This window comes from Leucoraja erinacea, chromosome 2 (genome assembly GCF_028641065.1).
Source record: "Leucoraja erinacea ecotype New England chromosome 2, Leri_hhj_1, whole genome shotgun sequence".
NCBI lineage: Eukaryota > Metazoa > Chordata > Chondrichthyes > Rajiformes > Rajidae > Leucoraja > Leucoraja erinaceus.
The window spans coordinates 32977456-32995574 of record NC_073378.1 but is presented as its reverse complement, the minus strand read 5'-3'; the positions used below and the strand labels follow the sequence as shown (position 1 = coordinate 32995574).

Below are 18119 nucleotides of genomic sequence, written 5' to 3'. Positions count from 1 at the left end.
CCACTCTCTGTGTGAAAAATGTTGTTCTCATCTCGGTCCTAAAGGATTTCCCCTCTATCCTCAAACTGTGACCCCTTGTTCTGGACTTCCCCAACATCGGGAACAATCTTCCTGTATCTAGCCTGTCCAACCCCTTAAGAACTTTGTAAGTTTCTATATGATCCCCCCTCAATCTTCTAAATTCTAGTGAGTACAAACCGAGTCTATCCAGTCTTTCTTCATATGAAAGTCCTGACATCCCAGGAATCAGTCTGGTGAACCTTCTCTGCACTCCCTCTATGGCAAGAATGTCCTTCCTCAGATTAGGAGACTAAAACTGTACGCAATACTCCAGGTGTGGTCTCACCAAGACCCTGTGCAACTGCAGTAGAACCTCCCTGCTCCTATACTCAAACCCTTTGCTATGAATGCTAACATACCTGCGTTGGTTTTCTCCCACACTACAAAGACGTACAGGTTTGTCGGTTAATGGGCTTGGTGTAAATGTAAAATTGTCCCTCGAGTGTGGTGCGTTGTGTTAATGTGCGGGGATCGCTGGTCGGTGCGGACTCGGTGGGCCGAAGGACCCGTTTCCGTGCTATATCTATAAAACTAAAATAACCGAGTAAGGAATTAGTTCCAACCACCTGGCGGTCACTCCATGTTGCAACAAAATAAAGTTATTTTTAACAGTTATAAATGCACTTTTGTTACTGCAAGCTAAAAATACTGTTATTATTACCTTACTACCGAGTTATCCTTGATCTGAATTTGCTGGCTTTACCTTGCACTAAACATTATTCCCTTATCATGTATCTATACATTGTAAATGGATTGATTGGAAGCATGCTGACTGATGAGCACGCAACAACAGCTTTTCACTGTACATGACAATAAACTAAATGTAAACTGGGATTCACTCTAACCATCTAGCGATCACTCCGTGAAACAACGAGGTCGTTATTTTTAACTGTTAAACATAGAGACATAGTAAATAAGTGCAGGAGGAGGCCTTTTGGCCCTTCGAGCCTGCACTGCCATTCACTGTGATCATGGCTGATCATCCACAATCAGTAACCCGTGCCTGCCTTCTCCCCATATCCCTTGATTCCTCTAGCCCTTAGAGCCCTATTTAACTCTTTTAAATTCATTCGGTGAATTGGCCTCCACTGCCTTCTGTGGTAGAGAATTCCACAAATTCACAACTCTCTGGGTGAAAAAGTTATTTCTTATCTCAATTTTAAATGGCCTCCCCTTTATTCTTAGAATGTGAACCTTCTGAATTTGTAGTCGGCAGGGCAGTACTCTGCATATCGACAACTGTGGCCCCTGGCTCTGGACTCCCCCAACATTGGGAACATTTTTCCTGCATCTAGCTTGTCCAGTCCTTTTATAATCTTATTATATGTTTCTATAAGATCCTCTCTCATACTTCTAAATTCCAGTGTATACAAGCACAGTCTTTCAAATCATTCCTCATTTGACAGTCCTGCCATCTCAGGGATTAACCTCGTGTAGAAGTGTATATTTGTTACTGCAAACTAAAGATACCAAAGGCTGGTTAAAGCATTGTTTAATAGAGTATCACTGCACATCTCGATAAAAGCAATTGCGTGTCAACTTCAATGCCTCCCGCAGTGTAACTAGCAACAGCCTGTATTCTTAAAGAGACAGTGGTGTCTGATTACTGCGGGGACTCTCCATCTATTATAACCAAAATCAGTTATAAAGAAACATAGAAAATAGGTTCAGGGGTAGGCCATTCGGCCCTTCGAGCCAGCACCTCCAATCAATATGATCGTGGCTGATCATTCAAAATCAGTACTCCGTTCCTGCTTTCTCCCCATATCCCTTAATTCCATTAGCCCTAAGAGCTAAATCTAACTCTCTCTTGAAAACAAAGTTAAAGAGGTCCGTTATAAAGAGTGTAGACTGTGTACCTGAAATATTCTTCAATTCTGTTTCAGTTTTTTAAAGTTCCGTGTTTATTTTCTATAATACTTTGATTGCTTACTGTAAAGCGAAATGATCGTGGAGAAGGAATTTGATTTTACTTCAGTCTGAGGCAAACAGCGGGAGGCACGGTGGCGCAGCGGTAGAGTTGCTTCCCTACAGCGCCAGAGACCCGGGTTTGACCCTGACCATGGGTTCTTGCCTGTACGGAGTTTGTACATTGTCCCCGTGACCTATAACCATATAACCATGTAACAATTACAGCACGGAAACAGGCCATCTCGACCCTTCTAGTCCATGCCGAACACATAATCTCCCCTAGTCCCATATACCTGCGCTCAGACCATAACCCTCCATTCCCTTCTCATCCATATAACTATCCAATTTATTTTTAAATGATAAAAACGAACCTGCCTCCACCACCTTCACTGGAAGCTCATTCCACACAGCTACCACTCTCTGAGTAAAGAGGTTCCCCCTCATGTTACCCCTAAACTTCAGTCCCTTAATTCTCAAGCCATGTCCCCTTGTTTGAATCTTCTATACTCTCAGTGGGAAAAGCTTTTCCACGTCAACTCTGTCTATCCCTCTCATCATTTAAAAAACCTCTATCAAGTCCCCCCTTAACCTTCTGCGTTACAAAGAATAAAGCCCTAACTTGTTCAACCTTTATCTGTAACTTGGTTGCTGAAACCCAGGCAACATTCTAGTAAATCTCCTCTGTACTCTCTCTATTTTGTTGATATCCTTCCTATAAGTGCGTGGGTTTTGTTGACATCCTTCCTGCGTGGGTTTTCCCCGGGTTTCCCCTCACACTCCAAAGATGTACAGGTTTGTAAGTTAATTGGCTTTGGTAAAACTGTAAATTGTCCCTAGGGTCTGTTGGATAGTGTTAGTGTGCTGGGATCGCTGGTTGGCTCAGACTCAGTTGGCCTGTTTCCGCGCTGAATCTCTAACCTAAACTAAAAACTAGAGTAATAGAAGTATACAGTGTGGAAACAGGCCCTTCGGCCCAACTTGTCCACACCGGCCAACATGTCCCAGCAACACTAGTCCCACCTGCCCGCAATTGGTCCATATGCCTCCAAACCTGTCCTATCCATGTACCTGTCCAACTAAAGTCTAACAGGGCTGCACCATGGCGCAGCGGTAGAGTTGCTGTCTTACGGCGCTTGCAGCACCAGAGACCCGTGTTCGATCCCAACTACGGGTACTGTCTGTATGGAGTTTGTACGTTCTCCCCGTGACCCTATGGGTTTTCTCCGAGATCTTCGGTTTAATCCCACGCTCCAAAGACGTACAGGTTGGTTTAAGTGTAAATTGTCCCTAGTGTGTATAGAGTAGCGCTAATGTGCGGGGATCGCTGGGCGGTGTGGACACGGAACTAAACTGTCTAACTAAACTAAAATTAAAATGTGTAACATGGTAAACATTTCCCCTGTTGAATTAAATCAAGGTTGCTGGGAGACTTCATGTTGAAGTAACGCGCGTTAATGGTGCGATTCCAGAACGTCTGGATGGTGGCGATGATTCTTCAGAGAACTCGAGTGAGAGTGGGAGCTGTGAAGTTATGGATAACAATGGTGACATCGTGCACATGGCAAGGAAACTAACCTGCAGGGTAAGTGGGAATAGAATATATAACGGGAACGGTTCTGTAGAACGTAGATGAGGAAGCATTTCTTTATTCAGAGGGTGGTGAGTGTGGAATTCTTTGCCACAGACTGCTGTGGAAGCGAAGTCAGTGGATATTTTTAAGGCATAGATAAATTCTTGATTAGTACGGGTGTCAGGGGTTATGGGGAGAAGGCAGGAAAATGGAGTTAGCAGGGAAAGATAGATCAGCCACGATTTAATTTGCGGAGTGGACTTGAATAGGACTTGAATAGGCTAATTCAGCTCCTCTCCCTTATGAACATGAATATAGAATATAGAAAATTGGAGCACAAGAACAGGCCCTTCGACCCACACCTGTCTGTGCAGAACATGATGCCAAGACTGAAGACACTCGATCCAAAACGTCACCCTTTCTTTCTCTCCAGAGATGCTGCCTGTCCCCCTGAATTACTCCAGCATTTTGTGTCTATCTTCAGTGTAAACCAGCTTCTGCAGTTCCTTCCTACACCATTAAAATGTCATTATTTTGTGAAAGGCTTTGTTCTGTATCTTCCCATACCTCCCTGACGTCTGAAGAAGGGTCTCGACCTGAAACATCACCCATTCCTTCTCTCCAGAGATGCTGCCTGACCCACTGAGTTACTCCAGCATTTTGTGTCTTATCTTATGATGCCAAATCCAGACAGTTCTGCCTGCACATAAACCATATCCCTCCACTCTCTGCACATCCATGTGCCGATCCAAAAGTCTTTTAAGGTTCACCAGGTTAATTCCCTTTTATTCCTTTTAAGGTTCACCATGTTAATTCCTGGGATGGCAGGACTGATATATGATGAAAGAGTGGATTGACTGGGCGTATATTCACTGAAATTTGAGAGGGGATCTTATAGAAACATATGAAATTCTTAAGGGATTGGACTAGATACAGGAAATATGTTCCCCATTTTGGGGGAGTCCTGAACCAGGGGTAACAGTGTAAGAATAAGGGGTTGGCCATTTAGGACTGAGATGAGGAAAAACCTTTTCACCCAGAGTTGTGAACCTGTGGAATTCTCTGCCAAGGAGGCAGTGGAGGCAAATTCACTGGATGTTTTCAAGGGAGAGTTAGATTTAGCTCTTAGGGCAAACAGAATCAAGGAATATGGGGAAAAAGCAGGAACGGGGTACTGATTTATGATGATCAGCCATCATCATATTGAATTGCTTAAAGGGCCGAATGGCCTACTCCTGCTAACAATTTTCTATGTTTCTATGTTTTTAAATGCCTCTCATTGACAAAGTATCATTGCCGTTGCAAATTCCTGGAATAACGGTTGACTATTGAGAACATTGACCATGAAAAAAATCTCTTGCAGATTTTACTTTGGTGAATTAATTACAATTAATTAAATTGTAATTAAATGCTTACGATTTAAGCATGTAATTGTCTTATTACATGCATATTATCTTCAACAGATGATAATTTTTAAAATCACCAAGAAGTGTTGGGTGGCAGGGGTGAGAGCAAAGAAAAATATTAAACATTATACAAAATATTAAAATATATAGCATTCTTAAAGGCAGTCCATAGAAGTTCATAGGTGCTAAGGTTTGTGTTGTGTGGTGTTCGAGCTCAATGATTGTTTAGAAGAAGCTATTATTGAACCAGGTGCCCATGGATTTCATGCTCCTGCACCTTACTTATGATGTTAGGAGCAAAATGAGAGCATGGTCTGTGTGATGTGGGTCCATAGACAATAGGAGTAGACCATTCAGCCCATTGAATGATGCTGGCTGTCTTTTTGAGCCAGTGCCATCTATAGATCCCTTTGATGGTGGGGAAGTCAGTACTTTTGATGGACCAGGCAGTGTGTAAAACTCTGTAATCTTTAGTCAGAGGGTGGTGAATCTGTGGAATTCATTGCCACAGAATGCTGTGGAGGCCAAGTCAATGGATATTTTGAAGGCGAAGGTTGACAGATTCTTGATTGGTACAGTTGTCAGGGGTTATAGGGAGATGGCAGGGGAATGGGGTTGAAAGGGAAAAAATAGATCAGCCATGATTGAATGACAGAATGGTGGGGTGGACCTGATGGGCCGAATGGCCTAATTCTTCCCCTACAACTTATGAACTTATCTCATGCCATGTCTATGATATTCCAGAATAATATTACTGCAGAGTATGAAGTTATACCATCCTTTATTTAAGAAAAAAGCTATGCACCAGATTTGCAAACCAGCTGCATAATGACCCCCCACTGTCAGCAGTTTTGTTTTAAGCCTACTCAATAATAAATTGGCAAATATCACAGTGCCATTGCAGGTTCCAGCTTTCTGAGTGGTTATATATGATTGGCAAAACTGCAGAACAGTGATCTGGAGAAAGAGAAGGCGGTTACAAAAAACAAAGCTGCAGCAGTAATAACATTTAAGGCTTGTCCTTTGAAAGAAAATCAGCTAGTCGAGCTAAGATCGACACAAAATGCCGGAGTCAGTAAGTGGGTCAGGCATTTAGTGTCCGTCTTCGGTGTCAGCCAGCATCTGCAGTTCCTTCCTGGTCGACCTGCTGCTTCACAGCATCATAGACTCGGGTTCGATCCTGACTTCGAGTGTAGCCTGTGTGGAGTTTGCACGTTCTCCCTGTGACAACGTGGGTTTCCTCCGGGTGCTCCAGTTTCATCCTGCTTGCAAAGACCTGTGGGATTGTAGGTTAATTGGACTCTAGAAATGTTCCCAAGTGTGTTCAGGGAGTGGATGCAAGAGTGGGATAACATAGAACTAGTGTGAACGGGTGCTCGATGATCAGCTTGGACTCATTTTTGCTTTTGGGCCTGTTTCCATGCTGTACCTCTCAATCAATACTTGGGCGCTGAGGGATCACCATCAAGTTTTCCGCTAGCTATGCGGCACAACATGAAGCTTGGTACCAGAGTTGGAGTCATTGAGTCGTACAGTGTGGAAACGGGCCCTTGGGACCAACATGCCCCCCCCGGGCCCAACATGTCCCCCCGACCAACATGCCCCACCCGACCAACATGTCCCCCCGACCAACATGTCCCCCCGACCAACATGTCCCCCCGACCAACATGTCCCCCCCCGACCAACATGTCCCCCCCGACCAACATGTCCCCCCGACCAACATGTCCCACCCGACCAACATGTCCCACCCGACCAACATGTCCCCCCAACCAACATGTCCCACCCGACCAACATGTCCCCCCCACCAACAAGTCCCCCCCCCAACCAACATGTCCCCCCGACCAACATGTCCCCCCCGACCAACATGGTCCCCCCAACCAACATGTCCCCCCGACCAACATGGCCCCCCCGACCAACATGTCCCCCCCGACCAACATGTCCCCCCGACCAACATGTCCCCCCCGACCAACATGTCCCCCCGACCAACATGTCCCCCCGACCAACATGTCCCCCAACCAACATGTCCCCCCCGACCAACATGTCCACCCGACCAACATGTCCCACCCGACCAACATGTCCCCCCACCCAACATGTCCCACCCGCCCAACATGTCCCCCCGACCAACATGTCCCACCCGACCAACATGTCCCACCCGACCAACATGTCCCACCCGACCAACATGTCCCACCCGACCAACATCCCCCACCCGACCAACATGTCCCCCCAACCAACATGTCCCACCCGACCAACATGTCCCCCCGACCAACATGTCCCACCCGACCAACATGTCCCACCCGACCAACATGCCCCCCCGACCAACATGTCCCACCCGACCAACATGTCCCCCCGACCAACATGTCCCACCCGACCAACATGTCCCACCCGACCAACATGTCCCCCGACCAACATGTCCCACCCACCCCGACCAACATGTCCCCCCGACCAACATGTCCCCCCCGACCAACATGTCCCACCCGACCAACATGTCCCACCCCGACCAACATGTCCCACCCGACCAACATGTCCCACCCGACCAACATGTCCCACCCGACCAACATGTCCCCACCCCGACCAACATGTCCCAACAATGTCCCCCCCGACCAACATGTCCCACCCGACCAACATGTCCCACCCGACCAACATGTCCCCCCCGACCAACATGTCCCCCCCCGACCAACATGTCCCCCCCGACCAACATGTCCCACCCGACCAACATGTCCCACCCGACCAACATGTCCCCCCGACCAACATGTCCCACCCCGACCAACATGTCCCCCCGACCAACGTGGCCCCCCGACCAACATGGCCCCCCGACCAACCTGTCCCCCCCCCCGACCACCATGTCCCCCCAACCAACATGTCCCATCTGCACTAGTCCCACCAACCAGCATTTGGCACATATCGTTCGAAACCTATTGTATCCGTGTACCCATCTAAATGCTTCTTAAGCATTGTGATACCACCTGCCTCAACTCCCTCCTCCGGCAGCTTGTTCCATACACCCATCATCATTTGTGTAAAAATAGTTACCCTTCTGGTTCCTATTAAATCTTTCCCCCCTCACCTTAAACCTATGTCCTCTATTTTCCGCTACTCTGGGCAAGAGACTGGGCAAGTGCGTTTACCTGATCTATTCCTCTCATAATTTTGTATACCTCTTTCAAGTAACCCCTTAACCTCCTGTGCTCCAATGAATAGAGTCCTCGTCTATTCTAACCTCTTCCTGTAGCTCAGGCCTTTGAGTCCTGGCAACTTCCTTGTAAATCTTCCCTGCGCCCTTTCTAGTGGCCATTTGGCTTAATTTTGTGTGCCATAAATTATGGCATTTGCCTTTAAATTTTGTCTGCCTGTAATTATTATGTGGGTGGGATTTATTACGTAGGCGGAGACGTGTTTGCTGCTGGGATTCTTGGGCAGAAGCTTGTAGTATTTTTGTTTAGTTTGTAGGAAGCATGGCGGGAAGCCAAATCTTTCGACCATTCGGAGCTTTCTAAAGGGCCTGTCCCACTTTCACAACCTAATTCACAACCTTTTTTACTGGTGGACATTTTTCATCATGCTAGAAAAACGCTCCGACCTACATGATGCCACGAGCACCTACCACCTACCTACGACCTCCTACGATCTCGTGGCGACCATGCTGCGAGTATGAGTCAAGGGCAAACTCGGCAGAGGTCGTGAATTAGGTCGTGAAAGTGAACCATGGCCCTTAACACGGAGAGACGTTTTATTAAAAGTTTACGAGTAACACTAAGATGAAGAACAAGAAGGAGTTTGGATGAATATCTTACTGTTTTACTTCGACAATAAAGAAACTATTAATCAAGAGACTGTGTTTGGGAAGATTTCTCTTTGGACGGCTTTGAATGTCTCGTAGAGAGCTCCCATGCGTAAAACGACACTATCTCCTTATCCCATGTCTTCTCCTAGTGGCGAGAGGGAGCAGTTCCTTGAACGATATAATAATCTTCCACTATATCGAGTCGAAAGGAGGTGGTAGAATCAGTCTCAAAGAAGATGGCCAGAAGATCGGGCTGGATCTCTGGAGATAATCTGCCACTATACCCTTTCCAGCTTGACAACATCTTTCCTATAACATGCTGCAACATCTTTCCTGCAACGTCAAAACACAATATTTATTAGCAGTCCATGAACAATTCACAGCAACTGCTGAAGTAAAATTTCAAATTTGGAAATAAAATGTTTGTTTATCCAGTTTAGGGCGGCACGGTGGCGCAGCAGTAGAGTTGCTGCCTTACAGGGCCAGAGAACTGGGTTTGATCCTGACGACAGGTGCTTGTCTGTATGGAGCTTGTACCTTCTCCCCGTGACCTGCATGGGTTTTCTCCGGACTTTCTGGTTTCGGAGAAAAGACGCATAGGTTTGTAGGCTAGTTGGCTTGGAATAATTGCAAAATGACCCTAGTTTGCTTAGGATAGTATTAACGTGCGGGGATCGCTGGCCAGTGCGGACTCGGTGGGCCGAAGAGCCTATTTCCACGCTGCATCTCAAAATAAACTAAACTAAATTGATTGGAAAGGTTTAGAGGAATATGGGCCAAACATAGGCAGGTGGAACCAGCGTAGACGTGGCTAGAAGGGCCAGAGGGCCTGTTTCTGTGCTGCATAAGTCTGAGTGTGTATGCATTGTCACCAGTAATGTTATGTTACTAAGTATTTTGTGTTGTTGAGAAGCTTCTCAGTTTGTCGCTCTATCTTGACAGGTAAAAATAAAAGAAGCTACAGGACTTCCGATCAACTTATCAAACTTTGTATTCTGCCAATACATCTTCTGGGAGCACTCTGAGCAAACAGTTGCTCCCCCGATGGTCAATCCGGATAGGCCTTCGCTCAAAAACAAGGCCGTGCAGTACATGGTGAAGTTTGACCACAGTAAGGTAAGCAGGTCCTTGTGAACTCACGTGGGGATCATACAGCACACAATCAGGCCCTTTGGCCCATCACATCCATGCTGACCTCGGGGTCAACAGTGCCCCCCTCCGCTGAGGCACAGAGGGTGGACAGGCGAGGATAGGGATGTCGGTTCGCACGTCCAAGGGAAGGCGACGGCTGGAGGCCCTGCAGTGGCCAGGGGCTCGCCTGGATCGGGCGCCCGCTCACAGGACCTGGAGCGCGGGCTGGTCCTTGAAAATGGCGCCAAATGTTGCCGCCTCTTGCATGCGGTCTCAGTAGACTATTTCTGTACACTTTGTTAATCGGGGATTGTGCTTAGGTATGGTAATACTTTATTGAACTGCATGCAAGTAAAATGTTACTGTACGTTTGCACATGTGACCCTTTAGCCCACCTACATGAATCCCATTTGCCCACATTAGGCCTGCCATTTAAGAGTGTGTCTAAACAGAGTAATTCCACCATTTCCTATGGCAGTGTGTGTTCTAGATAGAAACCATTCTCTGTATTTAAAAAAAAAATCTCTCTTTAGCTTTTAAGAAGGAGCTGCAGATGCTGGAAAATCGAAGGTAGACAAAAATGCTGGAGAAACTCAGCGGGTGAGGCAGCATCTATGGAGCGAAGGAAATAGGCAAAGTTTCGGGCCGAAACTTTGCCTATTTCCTTCGCTCCGTAGATGCTGCCTCACCCGCTGAGTTTCTCCAGCATTTTTGTCTACCTCTCTTTAGGCCCTTAACACTCTATTCGAGACCCTCAGACTCTCTTTGATTGGACTTTACTGGACTTTATCTTGCACTAAACGTTATTCATAATATTCCCTTGATCATATATCTATACACTGTGGACGGCTCGATTGTAATCATGTGTTGTCTTTCCGCTGACCGAAGGACATGCAACAACAGCTTTTCACTGTACCTCGCTACACATGACAATAAACCAAACTAAACTTCCTTTCACCTTAAATTTGCACCCTCCTGTTTTTGAACCCCCTACCATAAGTGATAGGAGCAGAATTAGGTCATTCGGCCCATCAAGTCTACTCCGCCATTCAATCATGGCTGATCTATCTCTCCCTCCGCACCCCATGCTCCTGCCATCTCCCCATAACCCCTGACACCCGCACTAATCAAGAATCTATTAATCTCTATTAATTGATTTGGCCTCCGCAGCCTTCTGTGGCAATGAATTCCACAGATTCACCACCCTCTGACATGAAATTCCTCTTCATCTCCTTCCTAAAGGAACATCCCTTAATACTGAGGCTATGACCTATTTTTCTAGATTCCCCCACTAATGGAAACATCCTCTCTACATCCACTCCATCCAGGCCTTTCACTAATTCGGTAAGTTTTAATAAGGCAGGTTACCCCCATCCTTCTAAACTCCAGCAAGTATAGGCCCAGTGCTGTCAAACGTCATCATGTGTTAACCCGCGTCATTCCTGGGATCATTCTCTGTTTCTGTGTTCCTGTTCACCATTCCAGGATTTTGTGGTGCACGTTACGGAGGAGTTTCTGGAGTTTATCGCAGAGGGAGCGCTGGCCATTGAAGTCTGGGGCCATCGGTGTGCAGGTAACGGCAGGACCGTCTGGGAAATGGATGCACTGCAAGCGAAGACACGCACACTACGTGACAGGTACAGAACCGCTTCCAGCGCACGATGCCCTCATTAATGGTCTTGGTTTTTAATTTCCTTTGTTTAACATCTTAAGAAGTTCAGCTATTTACATTTTATTACTGCATGTAATGATAGGCGGCACGGTGGCGCAGCGGTAGAGTTGCCGCCTTCCAGCGCTCACAGCCTCAGAGACCCGGGTTCGATGCCGACTACGAGTGCTGTCTGGTTTTCACCCGCACTCCAACGATGTACAGGTTTGTAGGTTATCTGGCTTGGTACATTTGTAAATTGTCCTTTGTGTGTGTGTGTAGGATGTCGTTAGTGTGCGGGGAGCACTGGTCGGCATGGACTCTGTGGGCCGAAGGGCCTGTGTCTGCACTGCATCTCCCAACTAAACTAATATCTTAGGAAGTTCAGCTTTTCATTTACGTTTTATTACTTCTTCTAAAGGGCCTGCCCCACTTTCACGACCTAATTCACAACCTTTTTTACTCGTGGACATTTTTCATCATGCTAGAAAAATGCCCCGACCTACTTGATGCCACGAGTACCTATGACTAGCATCACGACCTACCTACGACCTACCTACGACCTTGTGATGACCATACTGCGAGTATGAGTCAAGGGTAAACTCAGCAGAGGTCTTGAATTGGGTCGTGAAAGTGGGACAGCCCTTTACCGAGTCCACATCACCTGATTAGAAATTGTTCAATCAGAGCTGAATACGCTTCTCGGCATCTGCATACCATGGCGCCTCGTGCTTCTTGTGCTTCTTGTGCGTGGTGGTGGAAAGATTAGCAGAAACAGGCGCGACGTGAACGCTCTTTCCTTGACCCCATTTTATTACTGCATATTACTGTGGTAATATGTACAGCGTAGGAACGGGCCCTTCAGCCCACAATGTTTTAGACTTTAGAGATACAGCATAGAAACATTCGGCCCACCGAGTCCGCGCCGACCAGCGATCCTCGCACATTAACACTATCCTACCCCCACTAGGGACAATATTTACATTTATTCCAAGCCAATTAACCTACAAACCTGCACGTCTTTGGAGTGTGGGAGGAAACCGAAGATCTCGGGGGGAAACCCACGCAGGTCACGGGGAGAACGTACAAACTCCAGTAGCCGGGATCGATCCCGGGTCTCCGGCGCTGCAATCGCTGTAAGGCAGTGGCTCTAGCTTTGTGCCACCGTGCCCGAGATACTTGGATCTCTTACCCCGTGTGATTGGTTTTCCGTTGTAACAGGTGGAGTGAGGTGACACGGCGGATTGAGATGGGGATCTCATTGCAGGAGCTGAATGAAATGGGAGAATACACAGCAGTGGAGGTGTCTCTCGCCAAAGATGTCAACACTGGCGGCGTCTTCCAGATTAGACAGGTACTTTGCGAATTGAGGAGAGGATTTATGCATTTTGTGTAAGTTAACGTTATAAACACCAAAATGTGAAATGGTCAAGTTTAGGTAGTTGAGACAGGGAATATCTCAACATTTAAGAATTAGTTAGACAGGAACATGGATAGGACAGGTTTGGAGGGGTATGGGCCAAACATGGGCAGGTGGGACAAGTGTGGCTGGGGCATGTTGGCCGGTGTAGGCAAGTTGGGCCGAAGGACCTGTTTCTCTGTGATTCTAAAATTCGAAATGCAAGTGGCTAAAACCAATGACAGACATTTTACAATATTTAGTTCAGGTCTGAACCGTAAGGTCTGAATGACAATAAAGGAAATTCTAATAATAATGATCAATAGATTGTTTAGGGTCAAAGAGTCATACAATGTGGAAACAGGCCGACACCGACCAACATGTCCAATCTGCACTAGTCCCACCTACCTGCATTTGGCCCATACCACTCTAAACCTATCCTATACATGTACCAGTCTAAATGCTTCTTAAACGTTGCTATAGTCCCTGCCTCATCTACCTCCTTTGGCAGATTGTCCATACGCCCACCACCCTTTGTGCACAAATGGTATCCCTCAGATTCCTCTTAAACCTCTTCCCCCTCACCATAAACCTCTCATTCTTGATTCCTCTACTCTGGGCAAGAAACCCTTGTGCGTTTACCTGATCTTTTCCTCTCAAGATTTTGTACATCTCTATAAGATCACCCCCTCATCCACCTGCACTCCAAGGAATGGAATCCTAACCTGCTAAACCTCTCCCTATAGCTCAGGCCCTTGAGTCCAGGCAACATCTTCGTAAATCTGCTCTGCACCCTGTCCAGCTTGACAGCATCTTTCCTAGTACATGGTGCCCAAAACTTAACACAATATTCTGAATGTGGCCTCACCAACATCTTGTATAACTGGAATAGGACCTCCCTACTTCTATACTCAATACTCTGACTGATGAAGGCCAAGAAGCATTTTTGACCACCCTATCTGCCTGTGACTCCACTTTCAAGGAGCCAAGTACCTGCAAAAAATGTTAAATAATTGTTATCCATTTTTGTTTAATTGCATCTCGTGAAATAATAGTCACGGAATGTTTTTCCACATTAAATGTTATGTATAAACATGAGTTATTTATGACATTGAATTATCAGAGTTCTATTTCGTAAACCTCTGCATAGAGTTCTGTGGAGTTTTGATTCTGATAGTAAGAATTCATTTTATACTTGTATTACATTGTTGTGCTCAGTTAACTTGAGGTGTGTGTGTGTGTGTGTGTGTGTGTTTTTGATCAGGGGCAATCTCGTAGGATTGAGGTCATCGTTAAACCAGTCCAGCACTCGGGGACGTTGCCGCTGATGGTGGAGGCTATTTTGTCTGTCTCCATAGGTTGCATTTCTGCCAGATGCACCAAACTACAGAGGCCATTGGATAGTTATCAGGTAAGGGACTCGCTTATAATTAAGGGAAGGTCGGAGGTTGAGGGGAGACTTGGTAGAAGTAGATAAAATCACGAGAGGCGTAGATAAGGTAGACAGTCAGAGTCTTTTTCCTCAAGGTAGAAATGTCCAACACTGGAGGGGATAGGTGAGAGTGGGAAGGTTTTAACGGAGAAATGCGAGGCAAATTTTTTTGCACAGTAAGGCCTGGAGCGCATTGCCATTGCCAAGGGTGATGGTGGAGGCAGATACGATAGTGGTGTTTAAAAAACTTATGGAGAGGCACATGGAAGTGCAAGGACTGGACAGGTATGGATCATGAACAGGCAGATGAGCTTAGTTTAATGTGGCATCATGTTTGGCATCATGTTGAATATCAGGGGCTTATGCCAAGAAATATCTGGCCCATGTTTGAATAAATAGTTTGCTGGTGAAGTCCTATTTGCAGAGTTAATTTCATTATAGCTCCGAATGGAAGTGCAAAATATACCAGTTTTGGGTAATAATTAAATGGAAACTCTAGGGGTATGGGATTCTAGTTTTAGTTTAAGTTTAGTTTATTGTTGCGTGTACCGAGGTACAGTGAAAAACTTTTGTTGTGTGCTGACCAGTTAACGGAAAGACAATACATGATTACAATCGTGCCATCCACAATTTACAGATACATGATGAAGGGAATAACGTGAATGATGTTTAGTGCAAGATAATGCCAGTAAAGTCCGATCAAAGATAGAGATAGTCAGAGGGTCTCCACATGGGTAGATAGTGGTTCAGGACTACTCTCTCATTGTTGATGGGATGGTTCAGTTGCCTGACAACAGCTGGGAAGACATTTAGAGAGTTGATTCCAATTGCAGGGTTGGTTCCATTATAACTCAGTAATGGAGGTGCAAACTATACTAATTTTGGATAACAGTTAAGTGACAACTCTCAGGATATTGGAGTTTACCCTTTAGTTTGTTGGTTGCAGGCACTTTAGCTTCTGTACCATGTCTGGCATTTAAGATTCTCAATCAAAGCAGACCGCTAAACTGACTTGATAGTTTTATGTTACAGGAATAACAAATGCTGTTTCTCGTATAACAGAATGTAATATAGTTTAATCCCTATTGAAAAGCATTTCCATTCATTTGTTTACAAACTATCCAGATTACGTCTCAAATTACGACCATTCGATTAATATTTTGCCAGGACAAGTGCCAGTTTTGTCTGTTCATTTTTGACGTGTGCATAATTTTAATTAAACACAAAATGATGCGTGCTTGTTCCAAGTCATGTGAAACGTGAAGTGATAATGTGGTGTTTTGAAATGTTTCCATGAAGGTGTCTTTACTAAGTTTATTTTCTCCTGCCAGAAAGAGGAGGAGGAGGATATGGATAGTTACCAGGTATTGTTGGTGCTACTATAAGCTTTGTGGCATGAAGCGCAACTGCCAGCAACTGACTCACATCTTAGGCAATGGAGATGGAAATATTAAGCTTTAACATGTATTGTGTGCACTTTCTAAACCATTCATGTCTTAATGTCCAGCTGTAATTGTCCAAGATAAATGTTCCATAGCATTGGGAATTAACGATTCTCCTAATCATGCTCAGATTAACATTATTACATTTTTTTAAAGCTATTTAAAACCAGATTATTATTATTATTTGTTATTAGAATCAGAAATGTGAATTTGCAAGGTTGATACATGCAATGTGGAAATAATCTTTGTGGAGCGTAACTAACTTCAAACCATATTGACTGCAGAAATCGGAGGTAAATGCATGGGATTTAAGTTTGGCACTGATCCATGCAGCATTGTGTCTTATTGGGTTAAAATTCCAACTTCCACCTTGACGGTGATCACAAATACAAGAAATTTGTGCTGTGCTTTCTTGCAGCCAGTTCGCCTGTGGCAGCTCGCCAACTTGTCACTTCTTCGGTAAATTAGAGCCCTGCTTCAAGCTCTGACAACGTTTTGTTGTTTTCCTCCCAGACTGACAGCCTAGTCAGGTATTGAAGTCCCCCCCCCTCCCCCCCGCCCGCCTCTCTGTTTCATTGTCCTATGTGGCATCTTTTGGAATTCATCTATCCATCAGATCATTAAACAAAGCATCTCACACTTAAACGTTTGTAATAATATCAGAGAGTAATGGACAAGTTACTTTTTTTCCCCCAGAGACTTTTAGTTCAGTTAGGTCCTAGGTTAAGGTAGACACAAAGCTGGAGTAGGTCTTAGGTTACTTGGGAGCATGTGAAAACCAAACATTCAATGTGCAACCTACTTCGAAGAATTGATCAGGATTTTAACTGGACTTGTAAATTTGTGTCTGCAAAATTTTGTTTGATGTTAGAATATACATCGTATTTTGCTTGAAAGCTAATAATAAATAGGCAAAAAGGTTGAAACTTCCTTTCTAATCCGTGTATGTAGATTATGATTTCATTTTAGAAAATAAATATATATAATATTTTGCTTTTCCATTGAATGCTGATAATAAATAGTCAAGAAGGTTGAATCTTCCTTTCTAATTCTGATCATGGTAAACCTTTTTTGGATCAAGAAACGGAATCCTTTCAGTTCTCGTGTTATTTGTTAGTCAGAGAGTTGCTGGAATCCAAAGAGCAGTGCCAACAATTGGAGGAAACTTTCAGTCATATTATTCCTTCAGATCAGTCATAGGGATGATCATGGCAAGCAACAGGAGTATTGGGGATCAGGGCCACATTGATGCATCACCTGCCTTTACACATATAGTACTCTGTTTTATAACACAAACGATATTAAAACTTCCATTCCCTTTTATAATTTCGTTTCTTGACAGTGATTCACATTTCGAAGGGTCGTCATTCTCATAGAGTCGTCCAGCATTGAGAGGGAGAAAACCCCTCAAAGGTTGAGAGGGAAATATAGGCCAGTCTTGATTTGAATGGGGGAGTTGACTCGATAGGCCGAATGGCCCAATTCTGCTCATAGAATTTATGAACTTATGAGCATGGAAACAGACATTTAGTTCCAATTGGCCAAGATGCTGCATCTACGCTAGTCACACCTGCCAAGGTTTGGCCCATATCCTTCAAAACCTTTCCTGCCCTCGACCAAAATGAAACAGCCCCTTGAGGTAATTTGGTCGCGGTGAAGTAGTTGTTTGTTGTAATCATTTTATTGAGACCAATGAGCACCAGCAAAACAAAACAAAAGTGATACTCATCAATGTTAACCAGTGCCACAAACAAATCACCCTGGTCAATAAAACAGAGAGCATCTGATTCCAAGGACAATGAACAATGGATAACGATCTGGAAAGGTTTTATCAGATTTATTTCCCTTGTTGCTGGATTGGAAACAAGGAGCAACAAAAGCCTCTGATGTTATCTTGTTGAGATCATTTAGTTTAGAGATACAGCGTGGAAACAGGCCCTTCGGCCCACCGAGTCCGCACCGACCAGCAATCCCCGCACATTAACACTACCCTACACATGCTAGGGTCAATTTTACATTTATACTAAGCAAATTAACCTACAAACCTCTACGTCTTTGGAGGAAACCGAAGATCTCAGAGAAAACGCACACAATCATGGGGAAAATGTACAATCTTCGTGGAGCCAAGCACCCCATGTCAGGATCGAACTGGGGTCCCTGACGCTGTAAGGCAGTAACTTTACCACTGCGCCACCGTGCTGCCCCGACAAAAAATGTGTCGACAAAAAATGTCCATAAGATCTTCAACAAAATCTCAGTGCTATACATGAACAGACATATTGTCCCAGAGGAAGCAGATTCATTTCCACTACTGGTCAATATTATACTCAACGGCATAG

At 45.0% G+C, this 18119-nt stretch overlaps 1 protein-coding gene across 5 annotated transcripts in view; it reads left to right on the top strand.

Annotated features, from left to right (window-relative positions):
- kif13a (kinesin family member 13A) overlaps positions 1–18119 on the top strand; it is a 167348-nt gene that overhangs the window by 86846 nt on the left and 62383 nt on the right. For 3 of the 5 annotated variants that reach the window (XM_055654631.1, XM_055654615.1, XM_055654649.1), the window contains exons 19-24: positions 3389–3553; positions 9671–9844; positions 11345–11496; positions 12729–12861; positions 14171–14317; positions 15670–15702. In XM_055654631.1, the coding sequence (XP_055510606.1) occupies positions 3389–3553; positions 9671–9844; positions 11345–11496; positions 12729–12861; positions 14171–14317; positions 15670–15702 (804 nt within the window). The remainder of the gene's footprint in view (positions 1–3388; positions 3554–9670; positions 9845–11344; positions 11497–12728; positions 12862–14170; positions 14318–15669; positions 15703–18119) is intronic. The other 2 variants (XM_055654640.1, XM_055654622.1) reach the window with 1 other exon arrangement.